At 35.7% G+C, this 14164-nt stretch overlaps 1 protein-coding gene across 1 annotated transcript in view; it reads left to right on the top strand.

Annotated features, from left to right (window-relative positions):
- The window catches only part of Lrp1b (low density lipoprotein receptor-related protein 1B), a 1427040-nt gene that overhangs the window by 767087 nt on the left and 645789 nt on the right, over positions 1-14164 (top strand). The window contains exon 21 of the mRNA XM_013517439.1: positions 13611-13793. Within this exon, the coding sequence (XP_013372893.1) occupies positions 13611-13793 (183 nt within the window). The remainder of the gene's footprint in view (positions 1-13610; positions 13794-14164) is intronic.

The raw sequence follows: 14164 nt of genomic DNA, 5'->3' as shown, positions 1-14164 counted from the left end.
TATTTTTTTGGTTTTTCTCCGGTACCAGGAACCGAACTCACGACCTTGCACTTGCCAGGCAGGCGCTTTGCCGCTGAGCTAAATCCCCAGCCCCGAGAACCCATACTTTAAATCTTGTAGAAGTCACCTTAGCTGGCATGTGAGGGACTGGTAGCAACGGAAATGGTGATACATGGCCACCACCTCTTTGTCTCAACCTCTTAGGCCAGTGACAGCAATCACCTATAAAAACGAGGATCTGCCAACATCCACAGGACAAGTCCTCCGTGCCCAAAATGGGACAAGGAAGCTATGTGCCCAAGTGCTCCAGGAACACATGCATGATTGTTTGCCATAGGTCCAGGGTCTGAGGATTCATTCTTGGTATTGTGCCAAGGTCTAAAGTTGATCAAAAGTAGCTACGGTTTACTATCTAAGTCTGACCCTATAAATTTCAAGTTGTCAATGGACTGTAGAGCTACAAAATAGTTACATCAGAGATTCTGCCGTGCAGTTGTTGTCTAGGTAAGCACAGATATTTCTGGGTTTTGTGGTTCCTTCACCACCATCCTCCCCGAATTTCTCAAATTGTTTTTAATTCTGAAAATAAACATATGAACAAAAACTACTATTAATCCTCACAAAGAGGAAGGATAAAGTTTGAATTCAAAAGAATTAACAAATCATATTATAGGTTGAGCAAAATCATGTATATTTCTGATCTGATGTTTAACTATTCACTCTTAGTAAAACTGAATTGTTTCCTTACAAAATGGAATTAAATGCCAATTTAAGCTCTGTGTAAATGTACAAAAGTACAATATCTATTTTCAATGAAATAGAAATGATGTGGATTAATTTTATTCTTTCCCATATTGACTTTTTAGAAAATATTAATACTGAGGTATCAAAACAATGTTAATTATTAATGGATTTTATCTGTAGGGAACCTCTTTTTTGTTTTGCAGAACAAAAAGTTCTTTAAAGGTCATTTAAGCCTTAATACTACAAACAACTTTTACATCAAGCACATAGAAAGCTCAAAGATTTGCAATCAATTAGTAACAAAAGTCTGTTTGAGACCATCATGTTTTTAGCAATGTGCTTATCTAAAAAATTCAAAAGAATAGGATAAAAATACTTTATAAAAGAAAACTATCTGAAAAAGTTCATAAGATAGGAAGAAAGAAGGCAATTATCCTCATTTTTGCTGTGTAGCAAGTGATTAGCCAGTGAAACTATACTTATTCCTAGGTAAACTTAGCTTCTGTATTAAAAGAATAATTATGCATATTAACATCAAAGCAACCTCTTTTTGGAAGATATAATTAGTAATTGAATTCAATAGGTAACAAAAATTTTACTTCTAATGATGATTATGATCTTTTATTTTTATTCTTGTTAATCTTTAATTTTATTCTTTTATTTTAAAGACTAATAAAAAACAATAAAAATGATGCGGAATTTCAAAACAAGATGATAAGAAATTAACAATGGTTATTATATTGCATATTGTTGTCTTCAAAGCAGTTGTTCAGATTACCAGATATAGGCATGGAGACTGATAAAACCACTGTGGAAATCAGTGTAGAGATTCTTCAGAAACAACTGGAATTAGAGACCCCATTAGATCCAGCTATTCCCCTTCTGGGTATTTTCCCAGAAGAATCAACAACATCGTACCACAGCAATCTATGTGCACCCATGTTTATAGCAGCACAATTTGTCATAGCTAAATCTTGGAAACAACCCTAATGCTTATTAACTAAGGAATGGATAAAAAAAGTATGGTATTTTTATACAATGGAGTATTACACAGCTGTCTTGCTCTTTTAACAGAGATAAAAGTAATGATGACTCTGATGCCAGGAGTCAATTAATTTCTCTCTTCAAATCAAATTCTCACATTGTCATTAACACTTATCAGGGCTGGGGATTTAGCTCAGCGGCAAAAGCGCCTGCCTGGCAAGCGCAAGGTCGTGAGTTCGGTTCCCGGTACCGGAGAAAAACCAAAAAAAACACTTATCAAACTAGCAAGAATTAAGAAATTCAGCAGAAAATAAAGACAAAGAAAATCGATAATATATATACTACTGAGTGATGTTCACGCTTTTGTGAGAGTAACGAAATAAGCAATGTTACCTTTTGCTGAAAATTGGTATCTAGAGTCCCTGAGAAGCTATTTCAACTGTCAACATGTTTCCTCATTTATGTGACATTTCAACTCAGTTTTTACCGAGATATTGTATCCCTGGGCTGTGATGACCATTTCACTCACTTTTTCTTAGAGCATTTACTTGAGTTCTACATTGGTGTTTGTGACTGCATGGGCTTCCCAAGGAAACGTTGTCACTGTCTGCATTCAAAGGCTTTCCAGAAATAGTCAGTGCTTAAATTCATCCATTTAATTTATAACACTTTTCGTGGTGAGGAATGTTCCCTGATATGGGAATGCTTCATGACAGCATAGTTTTGTTCTTATTTTTGTTTCTTCTACCTGTGAATCAGACACTTTGTGGATAACACAGATTTAGAACAGTTTAGAGCACAGACTGGCAAATGTTTTCTTTAAGAAGTCTCTCTGGGGGCTTGGGATTTAGCTCAGCGGCAAAAGCGCCTGCCTGGCATGCGCAAGGTCGTGAGTTCGGTTCCTGGTACCGGAGAAAAACCAAAACCAAAAAAAAAAGAAGTCTCTCGGTTACTTTTCTCTCTTTGCTGAGACAAAATGCCCAACGTGCAAAATTAAGGAAGGAAAGGTTTATTTAGCTCACAGTTCATGGAGGTTTCAGTCCATACTTGGCTGGCTTTAAGGCAGAGGGCCACGTGGCAGAGGGCAAATGTTCATGGTGGCAGAACACAGCAAAGTAACAAAAGCGAAAAGGCAGAATGGCAGCAAGCAGCCTCTTTCCCTCCCTTACATTATGTGCAAACTACCTACCCCAGGACAAGTGTAGCAATCACACCCGTAATCCCAGCATTGGATCATGAATCAGTCACAAATCCTAGAAGCCCGCCTTATGACTTCAATAGGATTTGAGGGGACATGCAGATACAAACCATAGCAAAGTCCAATAGGAAATATTTTAGTCCTTTACTATAGCAACTGCTTAACACTGCTACATTAGCAGGAAAGCACAGACAATATGTCAACAATGTTTGTCTGTTTTCCAGTAAAACTTCATTTACAAAATGGGTGAGGGGTTTGAATTGGTCTGCTTTTTATAACTTGTTGACCCTTCATTGTGAACACAAGAAGACATTCATTCTAGATGAGAAAAAGTCTTAAATATGCCTACTCTTGTTTTTTTAGAAGACCTAATATATTGTACAAATTCAGAACATAATGGAGAGCCAAAATGTGCCAAAGTAAGAGGAGATAAATCATTAAGAAACTTTATTATTTTCTCTCCCTTCCTCATATGTATATGTTTATGAATTTTCTTTCTCCATACCAATATTCTACAATAATTTTTAAATAAATCTTTTCCTTTTTCATCTAATAAATACTTGCCTACTGGAGGCTAGGCATATTAATGAATCCCAAATATAAAATATGGGCATTTCAGTGTTCATATTTGATACCTAATTTACCAATTGAGATAATTGTTTAATTGAACAATGGTTGGAATATTAAATTTCTCAACTACTTTACATAGCTATATTAATATATTAATACAATCTGTTCACTTATACTTTGACCCTCTAGGATACATCATTCCCATTGTGCTTGGAATCTGTTTTTAAGTGTGTAATACTGGTGATTGAACCCATGGCCTTTACATTGCGCTACCTCCCCAGTCCTTTCATTTTTTATTTTTAAAGATTAAGTTATGCTAATCTTAAGTTACCCAGACTTGGCTCAAATTTTGGATCTTCCTGCTGCATCCTCCCAGAGTGCTGGGATTATAGACATGATCTAATACACCTGGTTGCTATTTCTGTTCTTTTTTTAATTTAAAGAGAATAAAAACATTTTAAAAAATTCAAATTGATACAGAATTTCAAAACAAGATGATAGGAAATCAACAATGGTTGTTATATTGCATATTGTTATCTTCAAAGTAGTTGCTCAGATTGCCAGATATAGGCACACAAAATTGATAAAAAAATAAATTAAGCATTAACTGTTCCATTCAATAAACCAATAGAAATTACTAGTATAATTATTTTAGCTATCTTGTGTGTTATATATATAGTTTTCCCTTCCTTTTTTCTTTCTTTTCTCCTTTCCTTCATCCCAGTTGTTCTTTCCTTTTGAGCAGTTTCTTTCCCTTTCACAGTATCTATTGTACCTTTTGGATTTTATTTACTCTTTCAGTTTATTACACTAGGGAGACAATATGATGATTACACATGTGGGTCTGATGTATTTCACTTATGAGTATGGTCTCGAGTTGCATCCATTTACCTATAAAAGCATCACTATCTCAGTTCTTAATGTAACATTCTTGGTGGAATTCCAGCTACCAAAACCTAAAATGTATGAGCTAAGCCAATCTTTTAAGATTTTATTTCAATAATACTTTAACTTTCTAGGGAAATATTGCTTAGCTTGAGTTGAAATTTTTGATTTTTGTATGCCTGCATGTCTATGTGTTAACACTGAGTGATTTTTTTTTCTTTTTTGCTTAGCCATCTATAAATTATTTTTCATTCTTTTCAAGTTTCCTAACTGGTCAAAACATTAAAGATTTGCTTTATAGTGTCTGTTTTTCTGCTCAGTTTATCACTAAACCATGTGTACTAATAAATGTGCTCAATGGTCTTAGATAGTATCTTAGTAGGATAATCTCCAGGGGATGGGCCTGTCTGAGAGATTAAAACATGTTTGTGGAAATAGAGAATAAATTACAAAATCTACACCCTAGATGTGCATGGGGAGTTATGGGAAGGACAAGGAAGTAGGAAAAATAAACCAAGAGACATGGTAAATCAGATGACACACAGTCATCAAAGTCCCCTGGAATAAGGACAAGAAGCTTTAAAAAGGAGGACTCAGTTTTGTCATTATTGTTAGTTTATAGCAGAGATTATGGGCCCTCACGTAGGCAGTATTCCATGGGAGATTTTGTCTGCTACATGGAGAACAGAAAGAGAGGACACTCCCACCAACCCCAATGCAGGTTCTAGAGCTGAGAGAGAGAGGGAGGTTTTTTAGTAAGCACCAGTCTGCAGAAGACATCTAGAAGGAAGGGGGAGCCCTCCCTGGTTAAGGGACAAGAAAAGGTCCCCTCAGGCAGGAACAGGAAGCGGTTGTGTCCACCTTCTGTGTGTTAGGGGGATGAGGCTGTTGTCAGAAGCCTGGCCAGACTATGTTCTCACGCTGTCAAGCCTGGGAAATGATGTCTGGAAAAGAGATGTGAGGCAAACAGTTGCCGTCGGTGCAGGGATCATTAACAGCGATTCACTGAAAATCTAGAAATAGATCAGGAGCTGAAAGGCAGTTATGTGAAAGGTGGGAATTTCTGTATGCATGCCATACATGAAGGGTTTTCAATGTTTCAGAACACTATAATGAAAGACAATTTAAGACATAAACTGCATTAAAGCAATTTAATCCCTCCCAGATTGCTCTCGCAATGTAAATAACCCATTGTATTGCAGACCTGTTACTTGGCTCTCTTTCAGAGGAGCTTTAGAATTTCTTATAAACTTCACTTCTGACTAAAAAAAAATCATTAGTTTATATATAATTTTTACGATCCTGAATTTCACATTTTAACTTTAGGGGGAAAATATTTTTCCTGTATAGTTGCTAGTCTCCCAACTACAAATATTTAGTCACAGTTAATTCATTTAAATATTGGGATAAATTCCACCATCAGCTGGCACACTTACTCCAGGGCTTTGTATTTATTTATTTATTAGGCCTCTCAAATGGTACGCTTGGTTTAAAAAGCTTTAGGGCAAAAACAGTAAAATTGCATTAGTTAAAAATACAACCATCATCGGCAACATGAAAACATAACAGTAAAACAGCATGAGCATATACATATTAACATAGTTATCATTTTAGCACTCCACTGGGACAAGCCGTATTACAGAGATAGATTATCTGTCAAGCCCCGAAGCTCAGGAAACTGGAGCTCTGGGGAACCACACAAACCTGGAACTCAGATGTGAGGGGTCAGCACAGGCTCCTTAGAGGAGCATAGCTCTTTATCCAGAGGACAATCAACTAGTAACAGAAGCTAGTTTTACTTGGCAAGAAATTTTGGAGTAAATAAAATTCTATGACTTTAAAAAATGCTTTCTGGCATTTAAACCTTTTTCTGACATTCCTAAACGTGAACGTGCAACAAAATTTAAAAAGAGTATCGAGAAATGCATTTGTGGTGTTTTGAATTTATCATAAAGGAGTAAGGGGTGAAGAGGGGAAGGGAAGTATTAGTGTAAATGTGTGTCTGTACATGTGTATGTACTACTCGACCTGGCTTTAGTGTAAACTCTGAGAGTTTAGACAGATGAAATACACACCTAATGTGTATGTATAAACTATGCAGACTGCATACCGGATCAAATCAGAAGCGAATACAAGGCTATGATTTTCAGTGGCCACTAGGGTTAAATGTAAATCATTTAGCATAACATACAAGGTTTTTCAAAGTCTAGGTCTTGCTTACCTACCTACCGTTCTCTTTCTCCCTCTCCCCAATTCCTGTCACAAACTATGCACAAGACGAAAAATACTGCTTCACTCAGAAAATCTACCATCCTATTTAAGGTTCCTTCTGCCCCACTTGGCATTAGGGCTCAAACCTCTTTGTAATTTCTGTGCTGATTGCCATATATGAAACCTCCCCTGGGTTAGTTTCCTGGGTGTGTTGTGGCACCCTCTCTCACCATAAGACGGATGACATGATTTTACATATGTGAATATTGCCTTTTATGTGTGGACACATCACTGTATGATCTCTTCAAAGACAGAAACTATGCTGTCTTTTTGCACCTAAACTCTGGCAAAAGCCATTTATCTGGTCTCCTTGCTTCCACATATGATGTCCATTTTTTTCACTTAGCAGCCAAAGAAAGCGAAAATGCAAACTAAATTACACTATCATCAGTGCTGTTTCAAAATATGCAGTGAATAGTTTCCAATGAAGTGTCTTAGGGTTGCTAACAAACCCCTGGAAGACCCTGCCCCTACCTGCCTCTCAGATCTAATTTTGCCCACCCACTCCCATTACCTGCTTTCTTTTCTCTGTAAAAACCAAAGGTATTTCTTGCTTTCGGATTATTGCCATCTCTGCTGCCTCTGCCTAATATGCTCCTTCACTGAGCCTTCTCATGGCTACCATTTCCCCTCATTTTGGACTTAGCCCAGATGTCCCTTTGTGTAATCAATCTTTCCAACATGTGGTGATGCCCAAGTCATTCCTTACTGAGCTCATCAGCAGTGCACATAATACTCATCAAGTAGCTCTTTTTCTGGGCACATGGCAAGATGGTATTTCCTGCGGGCTTTGTGATTATGTTGGACCAGTGGAATAGGCATATAGTCTGTGTGATTTAATCATGACTTGTGGTAAAAAGTGATGTCTGTATGTTCCTTTCAGGCCGGATGTGCGGTCCCCCAGATCCTTCTTTTCCCTCTTTTCACTCAGCCTCAACTTTCCAAGTGGTTACTAGCTGAGCATGGTGGCAATGCCTGTAATCCCAGCCCTCTGGGCAGCTGAGTCAGGAGGATAGCAAGTGTGAGCCTAGCCTGTGCAACTTAGCAATTTAGCAAGAACTTATGTCAAAACGAACACACAAAGCTTGGAGATGTAGTGAAGGCCTGGAATCAATCCCTAGTAAAACACACACACACTGTAATGTGAGGCATAATTAAATTATTTTATATTAAGATACAGAGATTCTGTTACTTGTCTGTTACTATAGTATAACCATATTACTAATCTCTTATGCTCTCTATGACATTACTGTGATCCAGTTTATTCATAGCTCTTATTACTCTATGGACTAATAGAGGTTATTTTTCATATAAGTTTTTATTAAATGCCTACATACTATCCTCTACTCTCTTATACATTCTATGAGACAAGAAATTTTTCTGCATTGTTTCCTGCTCTATTCTTGTGCATGAAAAAGGTCTGGCGTGTCACAGCAAATACACATTGAAAGAGAAAATAGTAATTATTTAGGGAAACAGTCCAATTTTAAAGATGATGAAATTAATTTTGTGGCTGTCTTTATTAGATCATGTGGCTGTCTTTTTCATTTATCAAATTTTCTTATTCCTTGGATCTTTCTTCTTTTTTTCATGGCTGGCGACCGAGTGAAGAAACAACCCCAAGAAGGCAGGATTGTGACTTGGAATTTATTGAGCTTTTCACGAGAGACCAAATTTAACTGTGACCTTACAACACAAGAAAATAAATGTTGCCAGGGATCTAGCTCAGTGGCTCAGTGCCTGCCTGGCAAGCGTGAGTTTGATTCCCTATTACAAAAACAAACAAACAAGAAAGAAAATAAATGTTAAATTGTATTAGGAAAGCTATAGGCCGAATAACAGTAGTTGAGACATAAAAAATAAATGAGTTTCTAGGCTATTCTTGATTATACATAAGCTAATTATATTTTCAGTCTTGATCTTTTACAAGAGAGTCAAGAAATTGATAATGGTATAATAATACAGACTTAGGCTCTGGGATTAATTACATGAACACACATCACATCTCTGCTATTTATCATCTGCGTGAGTGGAAAATTAATATTTCCTATTTCTGTAAAATGGTGTGTTCTCAATAATCTTCTTTATATATTTATTTATTATTCATTTTAATCAAAATTCAAGCAGTGAAGGATCTATTTTCCACTGAGTTTTAGATGAATCCGTTATAGTCAATGGGAAGCATAAGCAGAATAGAATGCTATATGATCTACACAGCCATACAAGGCACTCAGAATAGTAGATAAACACTGAAATTTAAAGCCTTGGGCATATTTTTGGAGTTTTCCTCAAGACTTAAAAACTGTAAATTTCCTCTACAAGAAAAAGAAGTACTGATTAACACAAAGCATCACAATGGTATCCATAATTTTCTAAATTCTATAATGGCTACCAATAAAATCTCTGAATGTCTTGACTGAAGAATAAGAGACTCAGTCTTAGATCATTTTTTTTTTCTCTCTGAAGAATCTTGTAATCCCAGAACTCTTGGAGGTCAAAGAGGAGAACCTCAAATTCAAGGTCAAATGGAAGATGTAGCTCACTGGCAACTTATTCCTGAGTCCAATCCCTAGTACCATTCCCATGCAGAGAATGGGAAAGAGAGAGAGGGGGACAGAGATGGATGGAGGTGGAGATAGAGACAGAGAGACACAGAGAGACAGAAGGACAGAGAGAGACAGAGACACAGACAGAGAAAGAGAGCAATAGAAAGACAGAGAGAGAAAGAAGGAAGGAAGGAAAGAAACAAAGAAAGAAAGAAAGAAAGAAAGAAAGAAAGAAAGAAAGAAAGAAAGAAAAAGAAAAAAGAAAGAAAGAGAGAGAAAAAAAAGGAGAAAAAGGAAAGAAAGAAAATTATGGACATTACTAAGTGAAATGTAGACAAGAAGGCAGTCTAGGTTGGGAAGAATATTATAACCAAAACAAGACTTGTACATTCATAACATGTATCAACACTATTAAGTGAACTTTCTCCACTTGGGCTTGGATGATCACATTGGTATATTGAATTTCCTTCTCCAGACTATACAATTACTTTTAAGTTACCGCAGTTTGGTTATCTGTGGTGACTCTTAATCAGTGCTATACCAGCACATAGGAATTCAGACTTGAGCACCTTAAGAAAAAGAAAGAAACTCTCCAAGGGATTTTCACTCCTGTATTTGAATTCATAAGTAAATATTTATTTAGAATAAGGAAAAAAATTAGTGGATGCACTTATGAAGCCTAGATAAATAAACTAAATAATAGCCAGCAAAGCAAAGTAACTGCAAGTAGACCAAGAAGAACATCAGGCAATACCTTCGTGGTCTCTCCATGTAGAGTGCCTTCTTCCATCTTTCTGGTCAGTAGTAATTTTCAGCAGTAAGTAATACTGAACTACATACACAATTAGGCTTCCAGTTCAAAGTTGCCACAATGTAAAATCTGCTGTAGGACAGTATTTCCTTTAGTAAATCCTTCCAATTTCTAGTCTTTACTTATAATTTGGAAGTTAAGAAGGTTGGGATTACCCTTTTAAAAATACCATATTGCACCTGATTGTTAATGGCCACCAACTGCATTGTGTTTGCAAGAAACTTTTGAAAGTTGTGCAGATTTTGAGAGCAGGAGTTCTCTACTTCTGTCTTCCTCTATGGAGAAGCACATCTGTACTACAGAGTCTGAAGGAACAACTTTTCAAGGAACAATTCCTTATTTGCAAGTATCTCCTCTATTAATTTGATCCCTCAGTCTCTGATCATTTGTAAATAATATGGACTATTGCCGGGTGTGTTGGCACACCCCTATAATCCCAGTACTCTGCAGGCTGAGGCAGGAGGATTGTTGTGAGTTTGAGACCAGCCTGCGTTACACAGTGAGTTCAAAGCCAGCCTGAACTGTATAGTGAGACCCTGTCTCAAAAAGACCAAAACAAAACAAAACAAAACAAAAACAAAAAAACCAAAAAGTAAAATAATATGGACTATAACCTTTAAAGATTAAAAGTTGCAAGGCATAGGAATTTACAAAGACAGAATAAGGGTTTGCAGTTTAAGAAAAGCTGAGGCTGAGACTGTTTCAAACAAATTCAAATAAATTCATGTCATAAAAAGGTTTCATAAATTTACCTCTAAGATCTAAGAAACTGGTGTAAAGTAACACGACTAGATTCAGGATTGTTCAAATAAATAAAAATAAAATAAATAAAAAGAATTCATGCAAAAGAAAACAAATTTGAGGGAGATAATAAAATTAGTATTACTATTGAGATGTGCACAATGACTTTTTAAAAAAGTTTTGGGGAGGTAGATTTTTAAAACATAAGAACTTGCGTTATCACTTTCTTCCCGCTCATCCCCCCATCCTACCAGGATAAACATTTGCTTGGGAAAAAGCAATAAAAACATGCAGACAGTTTCAAAAAAAAGAAAAAGAAAACACCAAAACAAGAATAACACAATGTTTAAGTAAAAACACACAAGAAAGAGATGAGTATATGCAATTTTTATAATAGTGAACTAGTGACATAATTCATTTCCATTCATGCAGAGTATGTGGCACCCTGCAAAGTGGCCAGATCAAGACTTGTCCTACATATCACAGTACTGGAGTCTATATTTTTTTAACAAAAAGTATCAAATTTTTAAAAGTCCAATAGTTTAATGGCACATTAAGCATATTGATTTATAGATTTAATATATAAGCTGCCATATATCGACTTTTATTTTAGAATGCACAAAATCAATAGATTACAACTTCTATACTTTGCTAAATATTTTCAATCATTATGTGACAATTACTTCAAATGCAACTTTCAAGTGTTGTTGGTGGCACTTATACTGGGATTATAAAATTTAGCTAAACCAAAGTGAGGTTTGGTTTTCAGGAAAAGTGTAGTAGTCAAAGAAAGAATGAAAGACCGTTTCACTGTTGCATACAAGTTGTCTTCACCAGTGAGGCCTCTTCACCTACAGAGCTAAGTGGGCCTTGAAGTCCATGTGATTTGTCTTCTTCATGAACTCGAAAATCATACAGACTTTTCTTTTCAAGTTAGATCCTTACTTCAAAAGCTCTCCAGTGTCTTGTATATGAAGTCCAAAACTAGTTATTTATAAATGAAGCAAGTAATCTTTCTTTTAATATAAGTAACTCTGCAAATACTAAATTAAATATGGTAGGAAATTGCCACAACATTTTCCATATATGTTTTCCATGTATACATAGCCTTTATCATCTTTATTTACGGCATACATTCACAGCAAGAATTTTCTTTCATTAGGCGGACGTGGTGGCACATAACTGTAATCCCAGCACTTGGAATGCTGGCAAGGAAGATTGCCACAAGTTCAAGGTCTACATAGTGAGACCTTGCTTCAAAAAAAAAAGAAATTTTCAAAATTATAACAATATTCAAAGTGAGAATAATTTGGATGGATACAAAAATGGAAAAATAAAATCTCTGTTTTAGAAAGTGACTTTAAAGCCAGCCAGGACTCAATATCTTCACTGTAAATTTGGTATGATATTGTATTCAAAAGTGATTATGTTTAAATGCTAATCTTATTTTTTTCCTTGTTGTGATGGCAGCTCCTAACATGATTCCTTTATCCTTGCCTTCATAGAGACATTTTTTTCTTGGTTATTTAGTATTACTGCTTTAGAGTCTTGGAAACAATAGTCAGATCTACCATTTGCATCTTTGCAATACATGTCAGCTCAAAGATTACAGTTGAAAGTCTTTCAATAAAGAAAAAATCAGAGCTAAATTATTTATACTATAGAAAATAACGGCAAAATACTTTGTAGTCAAAAGGATGAATTGCAGATAGAGGATTTAATCTTCACAATAACATTTTCCAGATTCAGTAGCTGCTTTGGAAATATCACCCATCTTACTGACTCTGGAGTAAGTGGGTCTAATCTTAAATTATTATCACAGATCTCTTCCAAACCATCACATCAAACTATGGATAACTCCCGTGAATGTACCTCAAATTTGTCCAAATAATGTATATAACATCTGTTAGAATAAATTATAGATGGAAGTTATTGCTGCTCTAAGTAAAGATATACAATTAATTTGTCACATTAAATTTGTCTCAAAAATCATATATACTAAATTTATTTTACAAAATTATTGGAAAATATTGGTGAAAATGCTTCATTTTATTAAATATTATTATAAAGTTTAATAAATTGTTAATTATAATCATATGATTCAATTGCAATATTGTAATTGTAATTATGTATATATAATTTAAATATATATATATATTTCCTAACTCTTATTTATCCTACCTACAGAATTTGTCTTATATTTTTACTCTCCAGGTTTTGAACAATAGTATTATTGAGTGATTGAAATTTTGAGGAACTGAATTTGATTGCATAGTTCCTCATATATAAGTGTTTGTTCTGATTCTAAGAGTGAAGGTCTACATACTGAAGAAGATGCATTTATTATTTCAGTTCTTTATCTGTCAAATTTTTGCATTTCAAATTCTTCAAAGACCTCATTAACTAGAAATTAATTATTTTTGCTGAGCATGGTGGCATATGCCTGTAATCCCAGGACTCAGGAGACTGACTCAGGACTCACGAGGACTGCTGTAGGTTCAAGGCCAGCCTGGGCTACATAGTGAGTTCAAGGCCAACCTGGGCTACAAAGTGAGGTCAAGACCAGCCTGGAAGTCACAGTGAGACCCTGTCTCAAAAAAACAAAAAAAGAAACAAAAAGGACAGAAAGTAATTATTCTTTGGTTATTTACTTCTCAGTAATTTGAAAGAAAATTACCCAAAGAAACATCAAAAAATTCAACCGAAGTCTTATCTTTAAGAAAGCAATATGCAACTTTGTTCATGTGTCCTATAGAAAAGTCTTTCAAAGGAATAATTCGTAAGAATTATTATCATCAAGTAAAAATCACAATTTCTCTCCTGTGTTGTACTCTCTTTCTGTGTCTTATTTTGAATTAAGAGATCCGGTCTCCTGCTGGTTGTAAGGGGCACGAGTTTCAATGCTACCCGGACGGAAACTGCATTCCGGACCTGTGGCGCTGTGATGGGGAAAAAGATTGCGAAGACGGGAGTGACGAGAAGAGCTGCAATGGCACCGTGAGACTATGCGACTCCAACACCAAGTTTTCCTGTAGGAGTACAGGTACGCAGACACCGGCTTTAGCTACTATTGGGACTCCACGCTGTATAATTCCTTTGGCTTAGCCTCAATCTGTGTCTGCCCATTGTAAAACATTTCCTTATTTTTGGTAGATTCACTTACCTCCTATATGTAACAGTAATAATAACTAATATCTATTGAGAAGTATTACAGGACGGGCATAGTTCTGTAGATTTCTCTTCATGAACTCACGAGGCAAAGAGAAGCTTTTAACTTAATGAAGTTCGCAGTCAGCATGGCAGAAATAAGCTCTGATACCAGCTAATTTGGATTCACCATTGAAATTTCAGCGTCGAAAAAGTGACAAGTGTGTGAAGCCTCAAGCAATATTTCTCTTTCTATAGAAAACGTTT

The sequence above is a fragment of the Chinchilla lanigera genome, unplaced genomic scaffold (genome assembly GCF_000276665.1).
Source record: "Chinchilla lanigera isolate Chin_1 unplaced genomic scaffold, ChiLan1.0 scaffold00039, whole genome shotgun sequence".
Classification (NCBI taxonomy): domain Eukaryota; kingdom Metazoa; phylum Chordata; class Mammalia; order Rodentia; family Chinchillidae; genus Chinchilla; species Chinchilla lanigera.
This window is presented reverse-complemented; position numbering and strand designations above follow the sequence as displayed.